This window comes from Diadema antillarum, unplaced genomic scaffold (assembly GCF_040938485.1).
Source record: "Diadema antillarum isolate AM-2024a unplaced genomic scaffold, OU_Dant_1.0 seq00001234_RagTag, whole genome shotgun sequence".
Classification (NCBI taxonomy): Eukaryota; Metazoa; Echinodermata; class Echinoidea; order Diadematoida; family Diadematidae; genus Diadema; species Diadema antillarum.
In genome coordinates this window covers 968117-989222 of record NW_027272022.1, presented here as the reverse complement: position 1 = coordinate 989222, position 21106 = coordinate 968117, and the positions used below count along the sequence as shown (strand labels likewise).

Genomic DNA, 21106 nt, shown 5'->3' with positions numbered 1-21106 from the left:
CTGAATTCTTGACACAGGGTGAAATGCATGCACATGAAAGAAGTAAGCACATGTTTCCATGTGCTTGCACACACCACATTTTAGAATGAACAAAGACTAGCTGTGATAGTGGAATTCCTCATGAAGCATTCCAATCCTGGTCATTGTCCATGACCATTGTCTGGGTATCAACAACACACTCCACGCGTGTTCATTCACTACCCCACTTCCGGTAAGAAAACATAATTTGCCTTGTTTTCCACAGGAAAATTCACAACCTTAAAAATGGTGCCCCTCTTCGTTTTTTAATTGATCATACTCGCTCAAGTTTCACGATTGTGAAATCGAAGAAATTACAGAGATCTATTTTCAATACCAGTCAGGAACTAGCAAAACATTAAACTATGATCTAAAAGCTTCTTGAACACTGGCAAAATAATCGTTTATTTTGATGCTAAAATGGACTACTATATTGAGATCAAAAATAGGGAAATTAGGTATCAAATTAATGAGCATAATCAGCTCTATAACTTACCTAACCATCCTGGGTCAAACAATGCACTGTGAAAGCTATGAAAGCTGTTATTGCGACCTCTGCAAAAACTCTTGTGAAGTATTGCGAAATCTCGTCAGTCTCAAGGGCACAAACTGCGCAAACGTGATTCTGAATAAAATTGTCGTTCGTGCCTCATTATCGCACACGCTGCGGACTGACTGATGTGGGATTAACCGAATTACTTACCTCAGCCATGTGCCTCTCAAATTTGTCGAGGAGAGACTGCAAGTCGTCACGTTCCCTCCTGAGTTTGAGCATCTCTGCTTCATCTGATATCCTCTGGAACAGAGGATATTAGAAAGCAACAATCACTACTTAATCATCACTACTACAATTCTTGTTACAGTATCCGTCAATCATCTTTGGCTAACACCACTACCCATCCCACATCTCTTCCTCACACAAGCAAAAAAAAAAAAAAAAAAAAAAAAATGCATAAAACTGTTTCATGACAGCTTGACTGGCATATACTGTATACGCCGTTATTTTCGCGAGGGTTTCATTCTTGCGAATTTCGCGAGCTTTGGGCTGATCGCGAAATTAAAGACACGCGAAAATATTACCCTGTCATACCTTATGTGCAAATTGATGACAAAATGCATCCAACGCTGGCCAGACCAGAACGCGGCTGTTACATCGGCCAGTACGTACACATACTAAGTACTATATTACTAGCACGTACGTTACAGTGCGACCGATTGTGGAAGTGCAGTACGATGCTAAACGTGCATTAAAATGTGCTATCTCCGTGCTACATTACCCTATGCGAACGAAAACCAGCTCGACGTGGTTGGGTACACGGATGAGACCTAGGGATGCATGTAGCTCGACCAGACGCCGCGTGTGCAGGGACGTGCAGACGCCATGCGCAGCTAGGTGTAGCTAGTGCGACACTTGTGTACAGCGACAGGGCCGTGTACTAGAGTACTAGTATATAGGATGCATGTAAAACTTTCGCTAGCGCTAGCGCAGCTCTGAAACTTTGTCGTCTATTTGTTGCAACATTTGGTAGGTACCGAGTACTGGTGAATGCCGTAATTGTTTCATTTTATAAATCTTCTACTGTGTCGTTTCTATTTTCATGTTTGGGAAGTCATAATGCAAATGGAAAAACGTTACGAGTACGTTGGCAAGTGTTTGAACGTGTTTCTCGGGCTTGGCAGTAGACCCTACTAATACTATTAATCGCGAATTTAACAACACGCGAAATTGCCACTGATACCGTGATTCGCGAAAATATCTGTATGCGAAAATATTGGCGTATACAGTATATTTCAATTTTTTCCAGCTTTATTTACCACAAAGTCTTCCAAAGTATGTTCCTGCCTCTTTACCAGTGACTGAAAAAAAGGGACACATCATCTTGTAGAAGGAAACAAAGAGCATGGTTTATTTAGCATTTGTTGCTGCATATCAAGTATAAGAACTGTTCACTACCATGTAAAAGTACATCATAGTAAGCTTGCCAAGTTTTCGCAATACTACTGATCTGATGGCATCATGGTGATGACGGTCAACTTAGCTCTTTAAGCAAAATTTCAGTCAACTTAGCTCTTAATGCAAAATTTCAGTCAACTTAGCTCTTTAAGCAAAATTTCAGGTAGGAACCTTCTATGTTCATTTATCTTTATTCATTTCATTGCCCAATTCTTTATTTTGTGAGAAACAGTGGCACCCACGTATTCTCTATTGGATGATGCAAGTACTTATTCATACTTGCATTTCAGACAACTGTGTGACTGCATGAATGAATGTTTAGTAATCTTGATAACAACAGATCGTAGCAAGAACTCACCAGATCTCTCATGGCAGATATGTTATCCTTGCGGAGGGGGCTGCTGGCTTTCTGAGCAGCCCTGAGGGCCTTCAGCGTCTCATATTCTCTCTTGTAGAAGTTCCGTTCATCCTCCAATACCCGGATGATGGCTTCATAATGGGCATCGGTCTAAAATCAGTAAAATAATACATTCTGATTAACCCCTTGTGTGCCCTGTCCTTGCTTCCATGGGCAAAACTTGAAAAACAAATCTCCTACAACTTTGTCAACTCCTTGTTAACTAAGGTTATGATACATCTAGAGCAAGCCCTATTAAAACCATTCAATAGTCCCACCAAGTGGCCTTTGTGAGATTTACTACACTACCTTGTGGCTGAGTATGGTAACCTATGAACATGCAACACTCTTTTCCAGTTGGGAAACTACAAGTAGTCTGATGATAAAAAGCACAACAGGACTGTCATCTGTCCTTGAAAATGCATGATGTTAGGTAAAGCTCAGTACAGGGTTCCTTTAAAGTTTCTAGATAGTATGAGTGAAGTGAATAGAGCCCAACACACCTCAACCCCATTCTTAAAGAGCAATCTACAAGCACAAACTCAAAATTAAGCTGATGAAAGAAGGCAGGATAATAGTTTACTGTTAAAGTAGATATTTTCGCGTGACTAATTTTTCGCGCTCAGTCGGGTAAGAAGAGTTTTGCGTGTTTTTAATTCCCCAGAATCAAGACATCAAGTACTGGAACACATGGCAAGCAAAAATATTTGTGCGCTTTTATTTTCGCACTAGTTTCTGGTTGTGTGAAATGCGTGAAAATTTCAACATCACGAAAATTTCCACTTTTACAGTACTGTTGTGTGGGAAAATCTGCAAGATGCTGTGACAGCAGGAAAAGAAGAAGAAAAGATCTGATCTAATGGTGAATAGAGGTAAAGAGTAGGAGAAACGCAAACTCAGAAAACTAATGCTATGGCCTAACATTTCTTTTACTTTTAAATTTCTGTCCTATGTTTTTTCCTTTTTTTCTTGCAGAAATATCTACACCAATTGTTGATAAAAGCTCAATAATGGATAAGAGACAGGAGTGCGTATAGAATAGGGTTCGTGTAGAATACTGGATAATATACTGGATAAGATTAATTTTGCATTTATACATTTATGTGGAGTATTGATATTATGTTGATGTTACGATTTAAAAAGGGATGTCCTTGATTGATTTGTTATTTTGTGTATGTTGAACTGTTATATTTTCTCATTTTGTTGCAGGGCCCCCTAGGATAACAGTGTGTAAACCACTGATGGGGCTACCCTGGGTAAAGAAAAAATGAAAAAATAAATATGCTACACTTCAATACTCATTAAAAATGAAATCACAGGAATTGGAAGGTGCAGACCTTTGTGTCTTTACTTGTAGAGCGGCTGGGGCTTGCACTCCTGCTCCCTTTCCCTGGGCTCTGGCTCCTCTTGGGGCTCCGGTCCTTGGCCCCACTGGAGCTGGAATCCTTGTTGCGTAGGATGCGGTTGAGAACCTCCACCTCTCCCTTGTAGTAGTCTCTCTCCTCTTCCAGAGCCTTTGTGTAGCTGTCCAGCTTGGTGGGTGGGGCATCTTTTCGCGCCTTGCCACCGACCTTTTTACGCATTCGCTCCAGCTCAAGCACGAGCTCCCTCTCTGTTGAGCAAGAAAAGACAGGAATGATCAATGTCCCCTATTAATGACATCCCACGAAACCAGCTCCAAATTAACCTTTTAATTCACATTTAACAGTAGGTCCTACACATGTTGAGGCCCTCTCATGTACAAATTACTGGTATATTCTTAGAACTAAAATGCATCAGGATGATATTGAATTTGAAAATATTACATAGAATGTGCTTTCACTTAGTTAAGAGAGCAATAGATTTCATCTCAATTTGCTTGGTAACACTAACTGTTTAATAGTCTTGTTGTTTGTCCGCAACACAAACTACAGGATGTCAACAACACCACAGTAACATGGCTGTAACTGCTATTACGAGGTAGCTATGGTACACCTTACTTGATGAGCATACTGGCATGAAAATGACAACAAAGTTATAACTAGAAATGTCGCTACAGCGACTGGTTATACCCCCGCCAAACAACATTTCGTAAGCTTTGGTCAAAACAACATTTGATAAGCTTTGGTCAAAAAACTGAGGAAGTAGTTAAATCCGCAAGATCTTTCCTTGATCTTCTGCCATTAATATGCCGTTACCATGGCAACGTACTTTCGGGTACTGTCGAAAAATGCGTCTTGCACATCTACAACCAAAGGCACACATCTGTACCAAGTTTCATGGAAATTGGGCAAAAACTGAGGAAGTAGTTTGCAACACAAAATTTTCCATCATTTTGGCTCATAATATGTGAGCTGTTACCATGGCAACATATTTTTTGTCACTGTCAAGAAATGTGTCATGCTGACCTATATCCTAAGACAAACATTCAATATGAATTCCATGAGAATTGGAAGAACACTGATGAAGCAGTTTTGCCATGAAGCATTTTGCCCTATATTTTACCAATAACATGCCGTTACCATGGCAACGCACTTTTTGCCACTGCGGAAATATGTGTCTTGCACATTAATATATTCAGATGAACATCTGTACCTAATTTCATAAAAATTGATCAAAAACTGTGGGAGGAGTTCGCGACGCAAGATTTGTACCCATTTTTGCCCATAATATGCCGTTACCATGGCAACGTACTTTTGGGTACTGTCAAAAAATACGTCTTGCACATCTACAACCCAAGGCACACATCTGTGCCAAGTTTTATGGGAATCGGTTGAAAACTGAGGAAGTAGTTCGCGACGCAAGATTTGTACCCATTTTTGCCCATAATATGCCGTTACCATGGCAACGTACTTTTGGGTACTGTCAAAAAATATGTCTTGCACATCTACAACCCAAGGCACACATCTGTGCCAAGTTATATGGGAATCGGTTGAAAACTGAGGAAGTAGTTCGCGACGCAAGATTTGCAACGGACCGACCGCCCGACCGCCCGACCGCCGATTCCTATATACCCCCTTCAAACTTCGTTTGGCGGGGGTATAAACATCTGCCTAATTTACAATTGTCACTTCCTTCCAATTTCATTGCTTTTTATTTTATGAGTGAAGATGCCTGTAATCTTACATTCATATTTTTACTTTTTACCTCACAAGATGATTCACATAAGAAAAACAGTAAGATTTCATGAGTCACTCTCTCAAACATAAGCCTTCCACTAGGTCCCTATTTCAAATTGAAATTTGTAACTGTAATTTCAATTATTCAAGTTACCACAGAATGGCTTCACTCTCAGGGATGAGTGGCTGTTGCCTGACAACTGCCATAGCAACTGATGTACAATGCTTAGTGAAAAGGGAGCCCTGAAGCTTAGTACATACCATTTGCTGTGAGCTTGTTGACTCGCTCGCTGAGCTTGCGTTTGTCCTCCTGGATTTTGTCTACTAGGTTCTGCAACCTCTTGATGTTTTGCTGTTTGGCTGCTCCCTCACTCCTCAGTGCATCAATGTCATCGAGTAGATTCTTTCTTTCCTGGATTATCAGCAAAAAAACAAAACAAAAATATTGTTGAAGAGTCAACATCTCACTTGAAGTCATTCCCAAATTTCAAACAGAAACCAATGATGCGTACTGGTTTATGTTGCAGTAGGAACGTTCTCATTGCAAAAGATTTGAAATTCAGCTGGTGACCTGATCGCCACCTGAAATAACGGATAATTGTGTGCGCATGAGGATGGTACCGCACATTGTAAGTAATGTTTTCATTGCATTCAAACGTGATGCCTTATTTTGGGTCATAATTAGGATTGCGACCAAAATTTCAAAATGAAAAAGGACCTCTTGAACACGCCTAATCATATCATTCTAGAAAAAGTTGTTCTACAAAAATTGCAAGGAACAAAATTTCGCTTCATTTTTTGATCCAAAACTTAATCATTCTGAAGTGGAAAAATTGCTCAAAATTCACAAAATATGAAAAATTGAAGATTCACTAGGTTGGCCCATTTCACCTATTTTGAATCCTTGCATAATATGGGGTTGCATGACTTATTTTGTTTGATTGTGATGCAAGGTCACAAATATTTAGAGTGGTTTTAAAACGCAGGGTATGTGCAACATAACAAGCCTATTCTGGCTTTCTACATGCATATCATTTTCCGATCAACCACACACACAATGATAATGAGTTTCTGTACTTCACGTACCTATGCTATCTGATTTCCCCATTTTTAATGTGTGTCTTTTTCATAATCTCGCCTGGTTTGGTCAGTGTTTCCATTTTTTCAAACTACACTTTTTGTACAATTTGCTCATATTCTTTTTTAATATTTTACAGTGTATATCTATATACTGAATCAGAAATAAAGATTAAATTGAAAAAAAAAGTTTTTCAAGTCATACAAAGGCATTGATGAATCGCTTTACCTGTCTCAGCTGCTCCACCTCAATGTCCAGCTCCTTGATTTCCCTGGTGCTCTGAGTGAGCTCTGTCTTGGCCTCAATCATGTCCTTGTCGGCTGTAGCCATAACACTGTCCCGGTCAGCCTGCAACCGCTTGGCCAGACGGTCAACGTCGCGGAGCTCGCCGGCCAGTTCATCGTTGCGCCCCTTGAGAACGATATTCTCCTCGACAGCTGCCTCCCTCGCTTGTCTGGAGTCTTTCAGCTCCCTCTCAAGTTCACGGTTTGCCTGCTGTAGGTATTCAATCTGTTCCAAATATGCATGGTGGTTAGAAAAAACAACATTTTTTGATAAAAACAACACATTCATAACATTGACTATCACCTCAGCTTTATTCATAATTTGTTCCAGTATTGTAACTGGCATATCAATTGTGGCTTTTGTTCAAATTGTATTTTCAATATTTCTGTAATTCTGTCAAATGTAAATGCAAAAAGTTTTGAAATGTTTGCAGAATACAATGGCTTTTGCAAACAACCTACCGATCCATGTGACATGATAAACAAAACATTTACAAAAAGTATTAGTCAATGTATTTTTCAAATGTACACATTAACACAAATGCCATGTTAATTTTAATGTCATTATAGTGCAAGAACAAATATTCAGTTTTTGCTACATTATAGTGCTAATTCTATCGCATGAATTGTTGGATAGTGAAAGGATGCTGTAAAGTCACTTTGCTGAAGTCATTACCTGGATGTTGAGATGTGATATGAGCCTCTCATTGCTGCGATTCTGGGCTTCTGTAGACACTACCTCTAGAGGGCGTCCTCCTTCAAGGAGACGACTAAGTCTCGATATCTCTTGGTCCCTGTTATCCACCTGCAAAAAAACCCACAATTTGTAGTTCATTAACATGGAAATGGAATGGGCTGAAAAAAACATTACACAATTTCATAAATTGAACATGTACAATATGTACTAGGATCACACCTTTTATTCTATTGTGCATGAGATATGTAAGCTGTCAATCAGCTGCTGGAGAATTTTCAAACAAATTTCAGAATTTCAATGTGAAATTTTCCTGATTTGCACTGTATTTAGCAGAGAACAACATTATAAATAATACTTCATATGGAAAACAAAAACAAAAACAACCATGTTAAATCATGCTGATTGCTTTCTAATGTTATTGTAGTGATGGAGAAGTTTCACGATGCAAGTTTGGTGATACGGTAAGTACTTCAAAACATCAAACACCACACTGAGTTGGCAAGCTGGTCAGTTCAATGGGAAGTGTAGTACGTATGACAACATGTGACTCATATTGACCTTTACTTTGCCCATCAGGTGAAAGCTAAGGCAGGTCTAAATGTACTGTGAAAGCTGCTTTTTTCATGAGGGTTTAATTTGCATAAATATTATAAATCACCGTTGGGCCACAAATTTAAGATTTTAACAATGAGCGAAACCTCCAGCTGATGCACTAGTGGACAAGCATTGGTGCACTTACGATAGCCAAAGGTGTCAAATCACGAATACAACATCTCGAAAAATTGTCTAATTGACCTCCTCATTCATGAATATTTCAACAGAGATATCTGTTATGCATAGATCTACTATACAACAAACAGGTGCAACCTGTATGTAGTTTCTGTATGGTTATTGAATATGAAAACAAAATCTTGCAGCAGAAGAGGCAGATGACATTTCCACTTCCAAACACCAATGTTCACTTTATTTGGTGAAATTGACAACTTAGCTTAATTATTGAATCGATCATCCCATCATTTATACAATTTTAAAAATAATACACAATATCATCACAATCAATTCAAATGGATGTGTATTGAGTTGCAATGTTTGCTTAAAGAACTTTCTCAGAAGAGCTTGTTGCACTGAGTTAATTGCGTGATTCTTACAATGTGCTACATGGTGTAAACCTCCTCTGTGCCACATTATTCTGAGACTGCAACATGAGTGCTTTTAGAAAACATTGTTTTTGAAGCCAGGTAACTTTTTTGAGAAGCCTTTTAATGCTAAAATTGCAGTTCTAAAGAGCAAAGTAAGTTGTACAGAGAAAATTGCAAGCTTTGTGATGTAAAGTCATGACAAAGCTACTATGGCTATGATGCCTTACTGTACCAATACTGTGGCAAATTGCAATTTATTGATCCAGGTGTGCGCAGTTGTGCCTTTAAGCAAAATATGCCAAGTTGGCAAGCCAATACCCGAGTTGGTTGTGATATGGTATGCAAAGAGCTAATGAATGACAATGACTTCATCAAATAGATTAAATCTGTTGCAGACTGTACTCTACAGCCAGAATAACTGTCCACATACAAAGAAAAAATTCCAGTAAAAGTCATGATACACATACATGTACCCGCAATGGCCGACTTACATTCACCAGGCTTAACTAACATGGAGAATGCTGACTAGTGAGTCATAGTAACAATGTGTCAACCAAACTCCCAACAAATTTTCAAAATGTTAAAATGTAGGCCTATTTATTTTGTACACTCTTTCATAGATGCCCTGAATACGAAAACACAAAGTAAAATTGCTATCATATACACTCTGTACCTCCATCTTTGCTTTGCAACACTAGTTTCCACCTAGAGCTGCGACTCGAAGTGTAACGTTACAGAGACAGAGTATGATGGGAGGTTGTGTTTACCCGGACACTATAAACGTCTTTAAGTTCGCGCGTGAAAACTTACCTATTTTACACAGAATATGCACCCTTCTTTACCTCAAAGACATGATAATGATATAGACTCCTCATATACTATTACTTGACAACATACTCTGAAAACGGCGTGAGAATTCCTGGGTGCGTCATTTTCATTACAGACGCACTTATGTACAATACCACTACATACGCGTCCCGTCCCACAACCTGTCCGGTCCCACAAGGCTGGTCATACCACTAGACCTTTATATTCTTGAATCTTGTATTTAAAAAAAAGGATAACTTCTCTTTTTACCTACAAAATTCTAGTTGTTAATGTGTCCTTTCTCCTTTCTCAACACTTGCGAGCAATTAGGCTACACCATCTAAACCATCATCAGCTAAAGCCAGGCTGATTGAACGTCAACCCTTTTTTTTTTATTCAAGAAAATCTAGTAATACTAGACACATACTTTAAGTATAACGTTCTGCTCTCCCTAAATCTCAGTACGATATCGACGGACTAGCCGTTATTTTCACGTGAGCTACATTGACTCTCAGTACAGTAGCCGTCTGCATAATTTGAGAATGAACACCTGTCTCTATTCACGCCTTTTCTACGGAACAATGACCGGCGGCAGCCGCAAGCGTCACCCCGAATCAACCGAACGAAGACCGCCCTTACAGAGAAGAGAAGGCAAGCACTTTTTGACAGATTCTCAGCGGCGTGCAAAAAACAGACGGTGCGGTGAAGAACGTTGAATTTTGATTAACAAATGCACACAAATTTTTCGCGAATAGCATACTCACTCGACTCCTAGTTCTAGACTTCCTTCTACTGCTATGTCGATCCGACATGATTAACCGTTGCTTGCTCGTTCACATTGACGATTGATAGCGAAATATGACTTGACAAGCCTTTGCGAAAATCCCAAGCAACGAGCACTTTAGCAGCCGACAATACACTCGCTGATCCCATTATTGACCGTATTTGCGTTCAAATCCTAACTGAATTTACCCCCTCCGCATCGCGCATTGTGCCCTTTGACCCCCTCTTCAACATGCGTGTCCTCGTGTGCGATCGGCTTTATCCGTGATCCACTCTATTCATACATATCCGATCGGGACCCTAGGGCTACCGACGATTGTTTTGTGTACCTAAACTCAGATAGTGCATCGTACCAGCTCAATTTCGCCGATTCTACTGCTCTTACCTATCAAAAAGAGCGTGCTAAACTGATAACAAACTTTATGAATTTGCAAGTAGGGATGTGCGTACACATAACTTGGCGTGCCTAGCAACTGTCTACAGCCAGCCAGAGAATCCGGGTTCGTTTACCTTTTTGTAGTTCTGACTTCTGAGTACTTAGTATCTGTTTACATCTATCTCGAGTCTACTCGCCGAGACTCTGAATCTGATTGCCGACACGACTACACATTGTACCTAGCTGTAGTACAAGTTTTAGGGGACTTATACTAGCTACATAACATGGTCTGAAGCTGCAAACAGTGTTGTTGTTGTTTTGTTTGTAGTTTGTTTGTTTGTTTATATTTTGATTTTTGTTCTGATTTGTTTGGTGTGTTTTGTTTTGTTTTTTTTAAATCTCGTGTCAATGTTGGTGCCAGTTACCTACCCGGTAGTCTAGTTACAACTTACAAGTATTTTGTCAAATGAAAATGCTTCTGACATACTCACTGACATTTTCTATTTGTATGACTTGTTTGAATTGCAAGAAAACATTATTTAAAAAATCTTTTCATTTCATTTATCATTTCTGCATGGTAAAATATAATCAACAAATCACTTTTGAAAAAATACACATCAATTCATCATAAATCATGGCTAAACTTTGTGCATGAGAGATAAAGAAATCGTTGCGAGAGAAAACAGATATCATACCAGTAAAAGGGACCACCAAATTTCATTTTGAATGAAAATTACACAGTCCCTTGAAATGTTACTGACATGTAGAGGTCAAATTACATGTATTCCCTCGCTTTCTGAAAGAGGAAAGTAATACATGTAGTGTTCTTTCATTATACTAGACAGTGAATATGATATGTCAAATATATAATCTTCACGTCATACATACATGATGTCACAAAATGTTGCAGTCTTCTCATCCAGTGATGACTGCACCAAAACATAAAAATTCCAAACTTCTGAATGGATTGTCCTTAGACATTAATTACTGATGTGTTCTACTAATATTGCTGCATTCCAACAATTTGCATGCATGTATTTGGGATTCATTCTCTTAAAGAAATTATGCAAGCATGTTAGAGTTCTCTTTTTTGGTTTTCTTTTGTGTTTTTTTACTTTAGTGGAGGAGGGGAATACAAGATGAGGATCTCTTGAAAATATTTAATAAGTTAATAAAAAATGACAAGCAGACAGACAATGGGGCTTGTACAGAAATCTGTAAACTCTTAAGATAATGCAACTTTTCTTGTCTTTAATTCATTTTGAATAGAATCACAAACAAATAACGCAAAATTACAAACAATGAAAGTTTCAATCCATTTCAGCACATCATGTGGTACTTACTGAACATAATGGTTTGCCATCATGAACACTACATTTTTTGAACACCACTTTTTGCATGCTTGTACATTCACTGGAAATTCTGTGAATTTACTTATAGCACATTATAGTAGATCAGTTTATTCATAAACTGATGTTGAATTACATCAGAACCAATTCACAATGTACCGTATAGACCGATTCTGTGACGCGCTATATGTGTATTTTTGGCATGGGCAGCGCCATTAACGCGGTGTCTTAGCCGACCCCGGCTGCGCCCAGTGCCACAAATTGTCTGCTGCCCTCAACAAACCCGAATCGGTCTATATAAATGAAGTGAAACATATGAAACATGTAAAGTACCCTCCAGAGCCAACAAAATGTCAAATTCAAAGATTTTAATAGTTCGAACAGGCCACCAGTAAAACAAGTTAGTGTTAGCCCTGATTATGGACACTGCAGATTTGTCCACTTTCATCACTGATTAGTAGATATCACATGCTTGCATACTTTTTATTCCTTTCACTTGGATGGTAATTTATACACACTATTCACATTGATACCCATTGCTGAACATAAACTCTAGAAACTGATAAACAACTATTAATTCCTATTATTAAAACAAATGCATAATACTCTGGTTCAACTAAAATTTACTGTCTTTTTGCTCACTAAAGGATCTGCTTTTCTTTCTTTCTTTTTTAGTATATTACAGTCTGTCAAGTGTCAGAAAAGTCCAGGTTATGAAAATTTCATTTATTTGGCTTCCACATCGGCTTGAAAATACAAGCAGTTCCTCTTGTCCATTGTATGAGAGGGTATACAGTACCAATGCTATCATATACTATTCAACAAATTATTATTCTTGTTTGTTTTTTTACTGTACACAAAGAAATTCATGGATCCTTGTCATTTTCAGAAATTTCACAGTGCATCCACCAATATGGATCCTTTTGATTTGTGCGACAAATTATACTTTAATAGCAAACTTCTGTTGTTAGAGGAACTCTATGCAAACAGAGGGCCCAATGGAAGCTGTTGCTAAAGCAGGAATCAGTTGCTCGTATCTTCCTGTACACGTACAAACTGTAGCTCTCCAGCATCAGTGAAGAAGTGTTCATCAAGCTTGCTTTAGTTGTTTTTCTGAATATGGCTTGCAGCAAATGCAAGTAAACTCCTTGTGCTCCCTTCACAGACACCCACACTTCATCCATTTTGTTGCCGACATGGAAAGTGACGTTCTGCTCGGTGATCTCCAGGGGCCCGTTGCATAAAATTATGGTAACTTTGCCATCCAATGGTAACTACCATGGTAACAATACTCAACAGCCAATCAAAATCAAGAATTCCATGGAAGTTACCATTGGATGGCAAAGTTACCATAATTGTAACTTTTATGCAACGGGCCCCTGAACACTCACATGTCACACATGAGATAACAGGGACATCATTGCAGTGTAGAATCCAAACTATTTGCTGAAATCACATGCTTGGTGCTACAAATGTGTAATGTCCATAATGCATTGGTGATGTATTGTCTGTGACACTTTTTGATGAAGTACCAGTATGTAAATTCTCAAAATATTCTCTGGATGTGTTGTGCGATATCACATTCTAGCTTTGCATGTCCATTGAATTTAGAACAGAGTTGGACCAAAACACTAGTGTGCTATAAAGAATTGTAAATCTAAACTGTTATAGACATTACACTTTGTGCTACAAAGATTTGTAAATGTAAAATGTTATGGACATTACACTTTAATATGAAAATGAAAACAATTCAATGCTAATGACAATAATATATATATATATATATATATATATATATATACATATATATATATACATGTGTATACATATTTTTTGTTCGTTTGGTTTCCAGCAGGATGACGTAAGAATGAGTCCTCAGCTTCATCATAACATATGTACATATTGTATAAGAATGATTTCTTGAAAGTAATTGACAATTTTTACTTAGAGGAAATACATGTACATGCAAATCACAATGAATTTAACTGCAATGTCTTATAAAACAACTTTATTCAAGAGCTGAAAAATTCTGAATTGGGTACATTTTTAAAAAAAATACATGTGCATCATTGTATATCATTATAATGAGACCCTTCAAGAACGCTTTCCAGGATAAAACAAAGTTGTTCCTTGATTTTACATGAGTAACATTTTCCATGGAATTGCCCTAATGCAAAACACTTGAAGCAGCCATGTGTGATGCATGCCCTACTCAGTTATCCAAGTTATAGCATGTTTTTAAAATTAATAAGGGTCCACGTCCTTTACTTCAGGCCAAACTACAGTTAAATAACACCATGAACTTTGTATCATTACTATGTCTGAGATTAGGTACATTTGTAAAGTATGACCATGAAATTGTAGATAGAACATCAAATCACAAATTATCACCTGGACATGCCTTGTAATTTCCACAAATAAATATCAACTTGCACATATTACAAGGGAACCTTGTTATAACAAGGACCTAAAAACCCACAACAATTCCCTTGTTGTACAGTCAAACTTGTCTATCTCTAGGGGCGACCTGCCATACAGCGTATGTGACTACTAAACACAATTCCCCCAAGAGAAAAGCCATGTTAACGACCCTGTCTATAGGGGCCACCTGTCTACAACGACTACTGTATTTTTCATCTTTTTATGGCCACTTTAGACAGGTTTGACTGTATCAGGTTTCTCACTGTGATCAGGGTACAAAAATAAAGAAATGTAACGAGTTGGGACCTGCAAAAGCACCCTGTTACAAGAGGATTTTTGATGACCTCTTTACAACATAGGTTCCATTGTATTGTTATAATATTCACTCTGTCTGCAATAGTTGTTTTTTTCCATTGTTAGACATTCAGCATCCTGTTGACTGGAATATTTCGGTATAAGGCCAACTTTCCGTGAAACACACACACACAAGCACACACGCAATGTTATCTTGCCACTGTTCAGTACATATTGAAGACAAAGGTACTTTTACAATACAAATGGACTACAACATGTAGGTACTTCAGTATGTCATGTATGTAAGCCATGATATGATGTCTTTGGTCTAAAAAAACCCCGATATAAATCTTAATCTTTCCCATTTTACAGTTTCCCTCCTCACGGACTGTGAATTGTGACATCTATTTTCATTCTATTTGATTAGTCTTCTTAACAGAATTTTATTTATTTCAAATTAGAACCATAGCAGGAAAAAAAAGTAGTAGCACATAACAGCCAGTTTCCATGTACATGTATATGAACTCAATATACATGCAAATGCAGCCCTCCCCCTCCCCCCCCCCAAAAAAAAATAATAAACACAACAACAAAACTTACCATTACATTTACTTACTGCAATAGCCACAGCAAAAGCAGTTGTCTTCCAGGATTTATGCTTTTTAGCCAGGATAGTTCTTTCTTTGAGCAAGTCTAATTCATGCACAGTAGTCTCTTCTGTCTGAAGGCATTACATGGTACCGTCTCACTTCAAGATTTATGAAACTCCACCCCGACTTTAACACTCCTAGGTCTAAAACTGGATTAAATACACCATCTCATTTCAATCATCAATGCACTGTTACAATGTATTCAGTTGTCAGCTCTTTGTGTGCCGTTCCTTCACAAACATAATGATCTTTGTTTCAAGATACAATGTACATGGTAGACAAAATTTCCTTTTTGATGAGTGTATGGCATGATCTGATTTAATCATTTCCTCAACCTTGCCATTCTAGGTCTCTGATGAGTATCAAGGAAGGATATATTTGGTACATGCAATATATATGTTTCAACAGCATTTACACTGTTTACATTTGAATAGGCCACACCCCCCCCCAAAAAAAAAAAATACAACAACAACAACAAAACAAAAACAAAAGAAAGAACCAAAGAGAACACACTTTAACACACAACAGTAAAGGCACACACAGTCAGATATGCTTTTGTAATTGAAGGGGTCTGTGCAATAAAATGCTAACCCACACTTTTGTCAAAATTGAGTTACATGCAATTTCATAATCCTTATCCTTCACTCTAGCCGCTGTGAAAATATCATATTTGAATTCAACCAATGAGATGGTAAAAATGCATGCATTCATGTTTTATTTATGTACAATGTATGGACTTTCAAACATTCAACAGCGATTATCTCAAAATGGCTATTGTGTGGGTTAGCACTTTATTGCACCGACCCCCTCAATTCTCCTACAAAATGCACATTGTACCTGCTTCCTCAAGCTTTTGATGGCTCTTTGGTCTGCTTCGTGCCGCTCCATCATTCCCTCCACGTCCCTCTGCATCTTCTCCACCCTCTCGTCTGCAACATTCATGAGATCCGCCACGTACGGGTCGTCCACTCCCGGGGGAATGCCAGCCGGAGAGTAATTCGCTCCTGGCACAGAGCAGTCAATGTCCATTCGCTGTCTTCTGAAGGGAATGTTCTTCTTGCGGCCACCTGTACAGTTGCAGGCATTGGTTTCAGAGAACAAAGAACCAAAAAACAAAACAAATCAGAACAAAACAAAAAGAAGAATTATATTCCAAGTCTCATACACCACATAGGTCTTCATTATCAAAAGACACTGTGACTCTACAGATAACATTAATATAATTCTTGAAAGAAAGATATTATTCAGAGGGGTGAAGGCTCAGGTTTTTGAGTTTCTTCAGTTTGTCTCCCTCTACAAACGAAAATTTGTTAAGATCGCAACTGCTGATCTGTAATTTAACAAACATGTCGGAAAAAAGGAACCAGTGGGACTCGAACCTGTCATCTACTGCTTTCCGGGCAGCGACACTACCACCAGGGTGTCCCTGGTTGCCGGCAGTGACACGATGAACATAGAACAAATACCCAAGCTCCGAGATTCCGACATTGTAATTCTTGTTTCGGTAAACACTTCATTGGTACACAAAATATTGGTTTTAGCTGGCATTTATGTTCAAGATAACATACGTCACAGACGTCGGCTTCAACTGCCTGCACATTTCATGGCTGAGAGATAGAATTGCCAGTGAATCCTTATGACCATGAACACACTGAGCAAACTTGTTTTACCTCTGATTTTCAAAATATCAAGAACGTCAGCATGTCAGACAAAATGTTGCATCATAAACACAAATAAGTGGGGCCCAATATCTCGCTACAGAAATGGGGACTTCAATAAAGCATAGTATTAAAAGTGCATTGTCATTGTAAAGGACTACCGTACATCTGACAAAATCACAACCTTGGATATACTTCAGTGATAACTTGTAAATGGCCAATATAATCCAACTGGAAATGTTTATGATCAGTGTTTCCTTCTGGTGAACTATGACTTGCCATTTCTTGAGGGACTAATTGAAAAGTCAACACTTTTATCAGATGCACTTTTATCAGATGAGAAAAATGGCTCAAATCAAAAATGAACCTTTCTAAATACAGCAAAGCACAAATATAATGCATGTACTTGAACCTCCAGTGACTGTTTATAATCTTTTTTTTTTAGGAAGCCAAACTCTATAGTGCTTACATTTTAATGAACATAAATAACCAGTAAACACTTTCAGGTAATAAGGGCAAGCAAAATAAAACCTCATTACACTTGAATGCATGTGTTTTAATCACAACTTGTGGTTTTTACAGGTCTATGAGAACAATGGAAACAAGTACTGCCTCTGCTTCTTTGTGGTATGAGAACAAGCATACCTAAACAGACATATTGCCCAGTATCTAACCAATTATCCGATCAGGTATGCCCATGATTGGCTATTACTCTATGCACTGAATAATCAGCATTTATTTACAAGGATGAAGAGAAATTTGTTGATCAGTTGCAACATAAAATTCATGCAAGAATAACGGAAATTTGAATATTGACCACTTTTTGTCGCCACGATCACATACTAACCTGGCGTCTGTACCACAGCATGGAAGTTCTTTTCCTGTAGATGGGCGATGCGGTCATTGCGTGACTTGCAGTCTCTTTCTAAGGCACGTACCTTGTGCACATATTGCGAGTTGAGGAAGCGCAGGTCTGCATTTTCATGCTCCAGTTTACGAATGGTGCTCTTTATAAGAGTGAGAAGCAAAGTATAGGGTAGACAGATTTGGCATCATTACTTGAAGATTACATATATATATCTAACTCTGAATAATTACTTTTTGGTAACTGCATGGTTTCAGTTTCAAAGGCTGGATGTTAAAAAGAATACATACAAATTGTACATAAAGGACCCCCCCAAAAAAAAAAAACAACAACAACAACAAACAAACCAAAAAACAAAACAAAACAACAACAACAACCACTTTATTTCACCTTCTTTTCCCTGTTGTCTTAATTAGTGTACCTTACTCTTGAGTCTTTCCTGTGATTAAACTTTTAGAACTTATGAGAATCTACCAAGCTACACTGCCAACAACCTTTTTGACACAAGCGAACCCCTGCATTTGGAAAGAATTACCCAGCTACATTGTATGATTACCTTGAGGTCTTTGGAAGTTGAATCCAGTTCATCCTTCAGGCGAATGAGTTGTACATGAAGATCGTTACTTTCCTTCATCAGTTTGGCATTTTCACTTCGATAGGGTTCAATCTGCTCCTCCCAGCTACCTTTCTCTTTCACTGTCTTGCCAGCCTGGGATGAGAACAGAGCAGACATGAAAATTTCTGGAAAACCCCAACATTGTGATAATCTCTGCATTCTTTCTCTCTCTCTCTCAAACACAAAAATGGACATGCATTCACACAAACATATTGTGCATACAAACCAGTAATAAATGAGGAGCGATGCACAAAATATAAAGCCAGCAGATTTTCAAACAAAGGAGTTTACTACCCCATTCCCCCCCCCCCCAATAAAGTACATCATGCTAATGTTGGCTAGCAAAGAATTCTTAGATTTTAATTACTCTGTGGCCCAGTAATAGATAATACATTTGGTCAAGGTATAAAACAGAGTTTGTGGAATGACCAGGTTTGTAATAAAATTTGATTCAGAAAACAGATGCCACCCACTCCTCTTGAGATATCTGACAGGTTATCAATCAGAATTAGCATAGTAACAGCCATACTAATTTGACTTTTAAAATGACTGTTGAATAAATGTACTGCAGTGCACTCCCGTTATAATGAAATGCTCGGGACCGGCAGTTTTCTTCCGTTGTAACGAAATTTCGTTATAACCGAACAAATACAATATATAACGAAAACAAGGAAGCCACGCATATATTCTGTTTGTTGAATACTCGTCATACTAAAGCTAAGTGAACAATAAAACAAATAGTTAATCAATTTCAGATTATTGTATTACAATAACACATGTTCCCCTCGGAAACTCTGTGTGACACACCAAGCGAACACACAGTGATGTGACGCGTTCGCCCATGCAGAGAGACGCTGTAAATGCCTTGTTCCGCTACGTATTTTCGAAAGCGATCCGCATTTCGTTATAACGGAACACATGTCTTTTGTTTTTCTTTGTCAGTGGTGCTCGGAAAAGACTTCGTTATAACGAAAATTTCGCTGTAACCGTGTTCGTTATAAGCGAATTTTGTACCATAGACTTTAATAGCGATAATTTTGGGACCAGAAGTTTACTTCGTTATAACGAAATTTCGCTATAACCGTGTTCGTTGTAACGGGAGTGCACTGTACATCTAATTCTGTGTAATTCTTTCCCAATGCCCCGATTGACTCATGGAAGGCTATAGTGATACACATCGGGCAAAAACATTGATATTGATCTATACAGCTTTACGTTCAGAGAATAATCACAACTTATCCTATGTGGAATACCTTGCCTCTTGGCATAGTATTTGGGTAATTCCGTGAAGTTGGGGCACAAAGTGTTACATTTTAGCATAACTCAATACTAATTATGCTATACATATATTGTTTATTCTAGGCTTTACATTTGTATTGAGACCATACATTTTCCTGGAAATTTTGTGCCATTGAGACTCAATTTTGATGAAGTGATCTTTAAAAAATGTAACGGTGTCCTGTAGCATCGTGACGTGTCCATGTAGCATCGTGATAGTTAAAATCTGGTCCTGAAAGACAAATTAATGCAATTAGCTTGACCAAAATTTGATATGATATGCATAATTACCAGATTAGTCAGATAGCTAAATATCTTAACTTTCCTTTCCACAGTTTTACTTTTACAAGAAAATTTACACAATGTGTCACTATGCTACGCGGTGTCCACCAAATGTAACAAAAAAGGACACCGCGTAGCATCATGATACATTTTGTAATTTTCTGTTAATATTAAAACTGTGTACAGGAAATTTGAGATATTTAGCTATCTGACAAATCTAGTAAATATGCATATTGCATCAAATTTTGGTCAAGCTAATTGCCATAATTTGTCTCCTAGGACCAAATTTTAAAATATCACGATGCTACATGGACACGTCCCGATGCTACAGGACACCGTTACATATTGTTTAATAACTTCATCAAAATTGAGTCTGAATGGCACAAAATTTCCAGGAAAATGTGTGGACTCAATGCAAATGTACAGCCTGCAAACAATAAATGTATAGCATCATTAATATTGAGTTATGCTGAAATATATTTTTCAAATATCACGATGCTACATGGACACTGCCCCAACTTCATGGAATTACCCACTTACATTATCAAGGGGAGAGGATAGAAACACATGGCACCCTCTCAAGAAGCATAATCATCTGAAAAGCAAAAGTAACAGATTGATGGAATTTTGGAGAAATTCACATCCATAGCTCACAGGGTCCGCCTCACCTGTAACTTGGCCTTTTTGAGGCTCTCTGTGGTGTGAATGAGATCATTGAACAGTCTCTCCACAAGGGGCACGGACTCGATCCCCAGGGCCTGCCGGTATCCCAGCTGGTCCAGGCGCTTCCGGAGAGCTGTGTACTTCCTTTCTGGTACACCTGCCATTGTGTGTTAGCTAGGCCCTCCTCATGGGTAGCTTACATACTGTGAGCTGGTCATCTGAGCAAAAATGCAACCAGTATACATATTTTAGATATGACTGAACTATCATCTACTGGACAGAATCAGGTAAGACTTGCCAAGACCACTTTGCAGTTCATCATACATCAGAACAATTTTTATATTTGTAGATTTCTTTGCCTCAAACACTTTGTAAAGACTGATTCTAATTCACAAGATT

The 21106-nt window shown here is 38.2% G+C and overlaps 1 protein-coding gene across 1 annotated transcript in view; it reads right to left on the bottom strand.

Moving 5' to 3' along the window:
• LOC139745095 (centrosomal protein of 135 kDa-like) overlaps positions 1-20871 on the bottom strand; it is a 45998-nt gene extending 25127 nt beyond the window's left edge. The window contains exons 1-10 of the mRNA XM_071655516.1: positions 20713-20871; positions 18425-18577; positions 17851-18010; positions 16183-16412; positions 7506-7634; positions 6774-7055; positions 5729-5879; positions 3707-3981; positions 2331-2480; positions 722-814 (exon numbers count right to left, since the gene is read on the bottom strand). Coding sequence (XP_071511617.1) covers positions 722-814; positions 2331-2480; positions 3707-3981; positions 5729-5879; positions 6774-7055; positions 7506-7634; positions 16183-16412; positions 17851-18010; positions 18425-18577; positions 20713-20871 — 1782 coding nt within the window. The remainder of the gene's footprint in view (positions 1-721; positions 815-2330; positions 2481-3706; positions 3982-5728; positions 5880-6773; positions 7056-7505; positions 7635-16182; positions 16413-17850; positions 18011-18424; positions 18578-20712) is intronic.
• Positions 20872-21106: the final 235 nt, after the last annotated feature.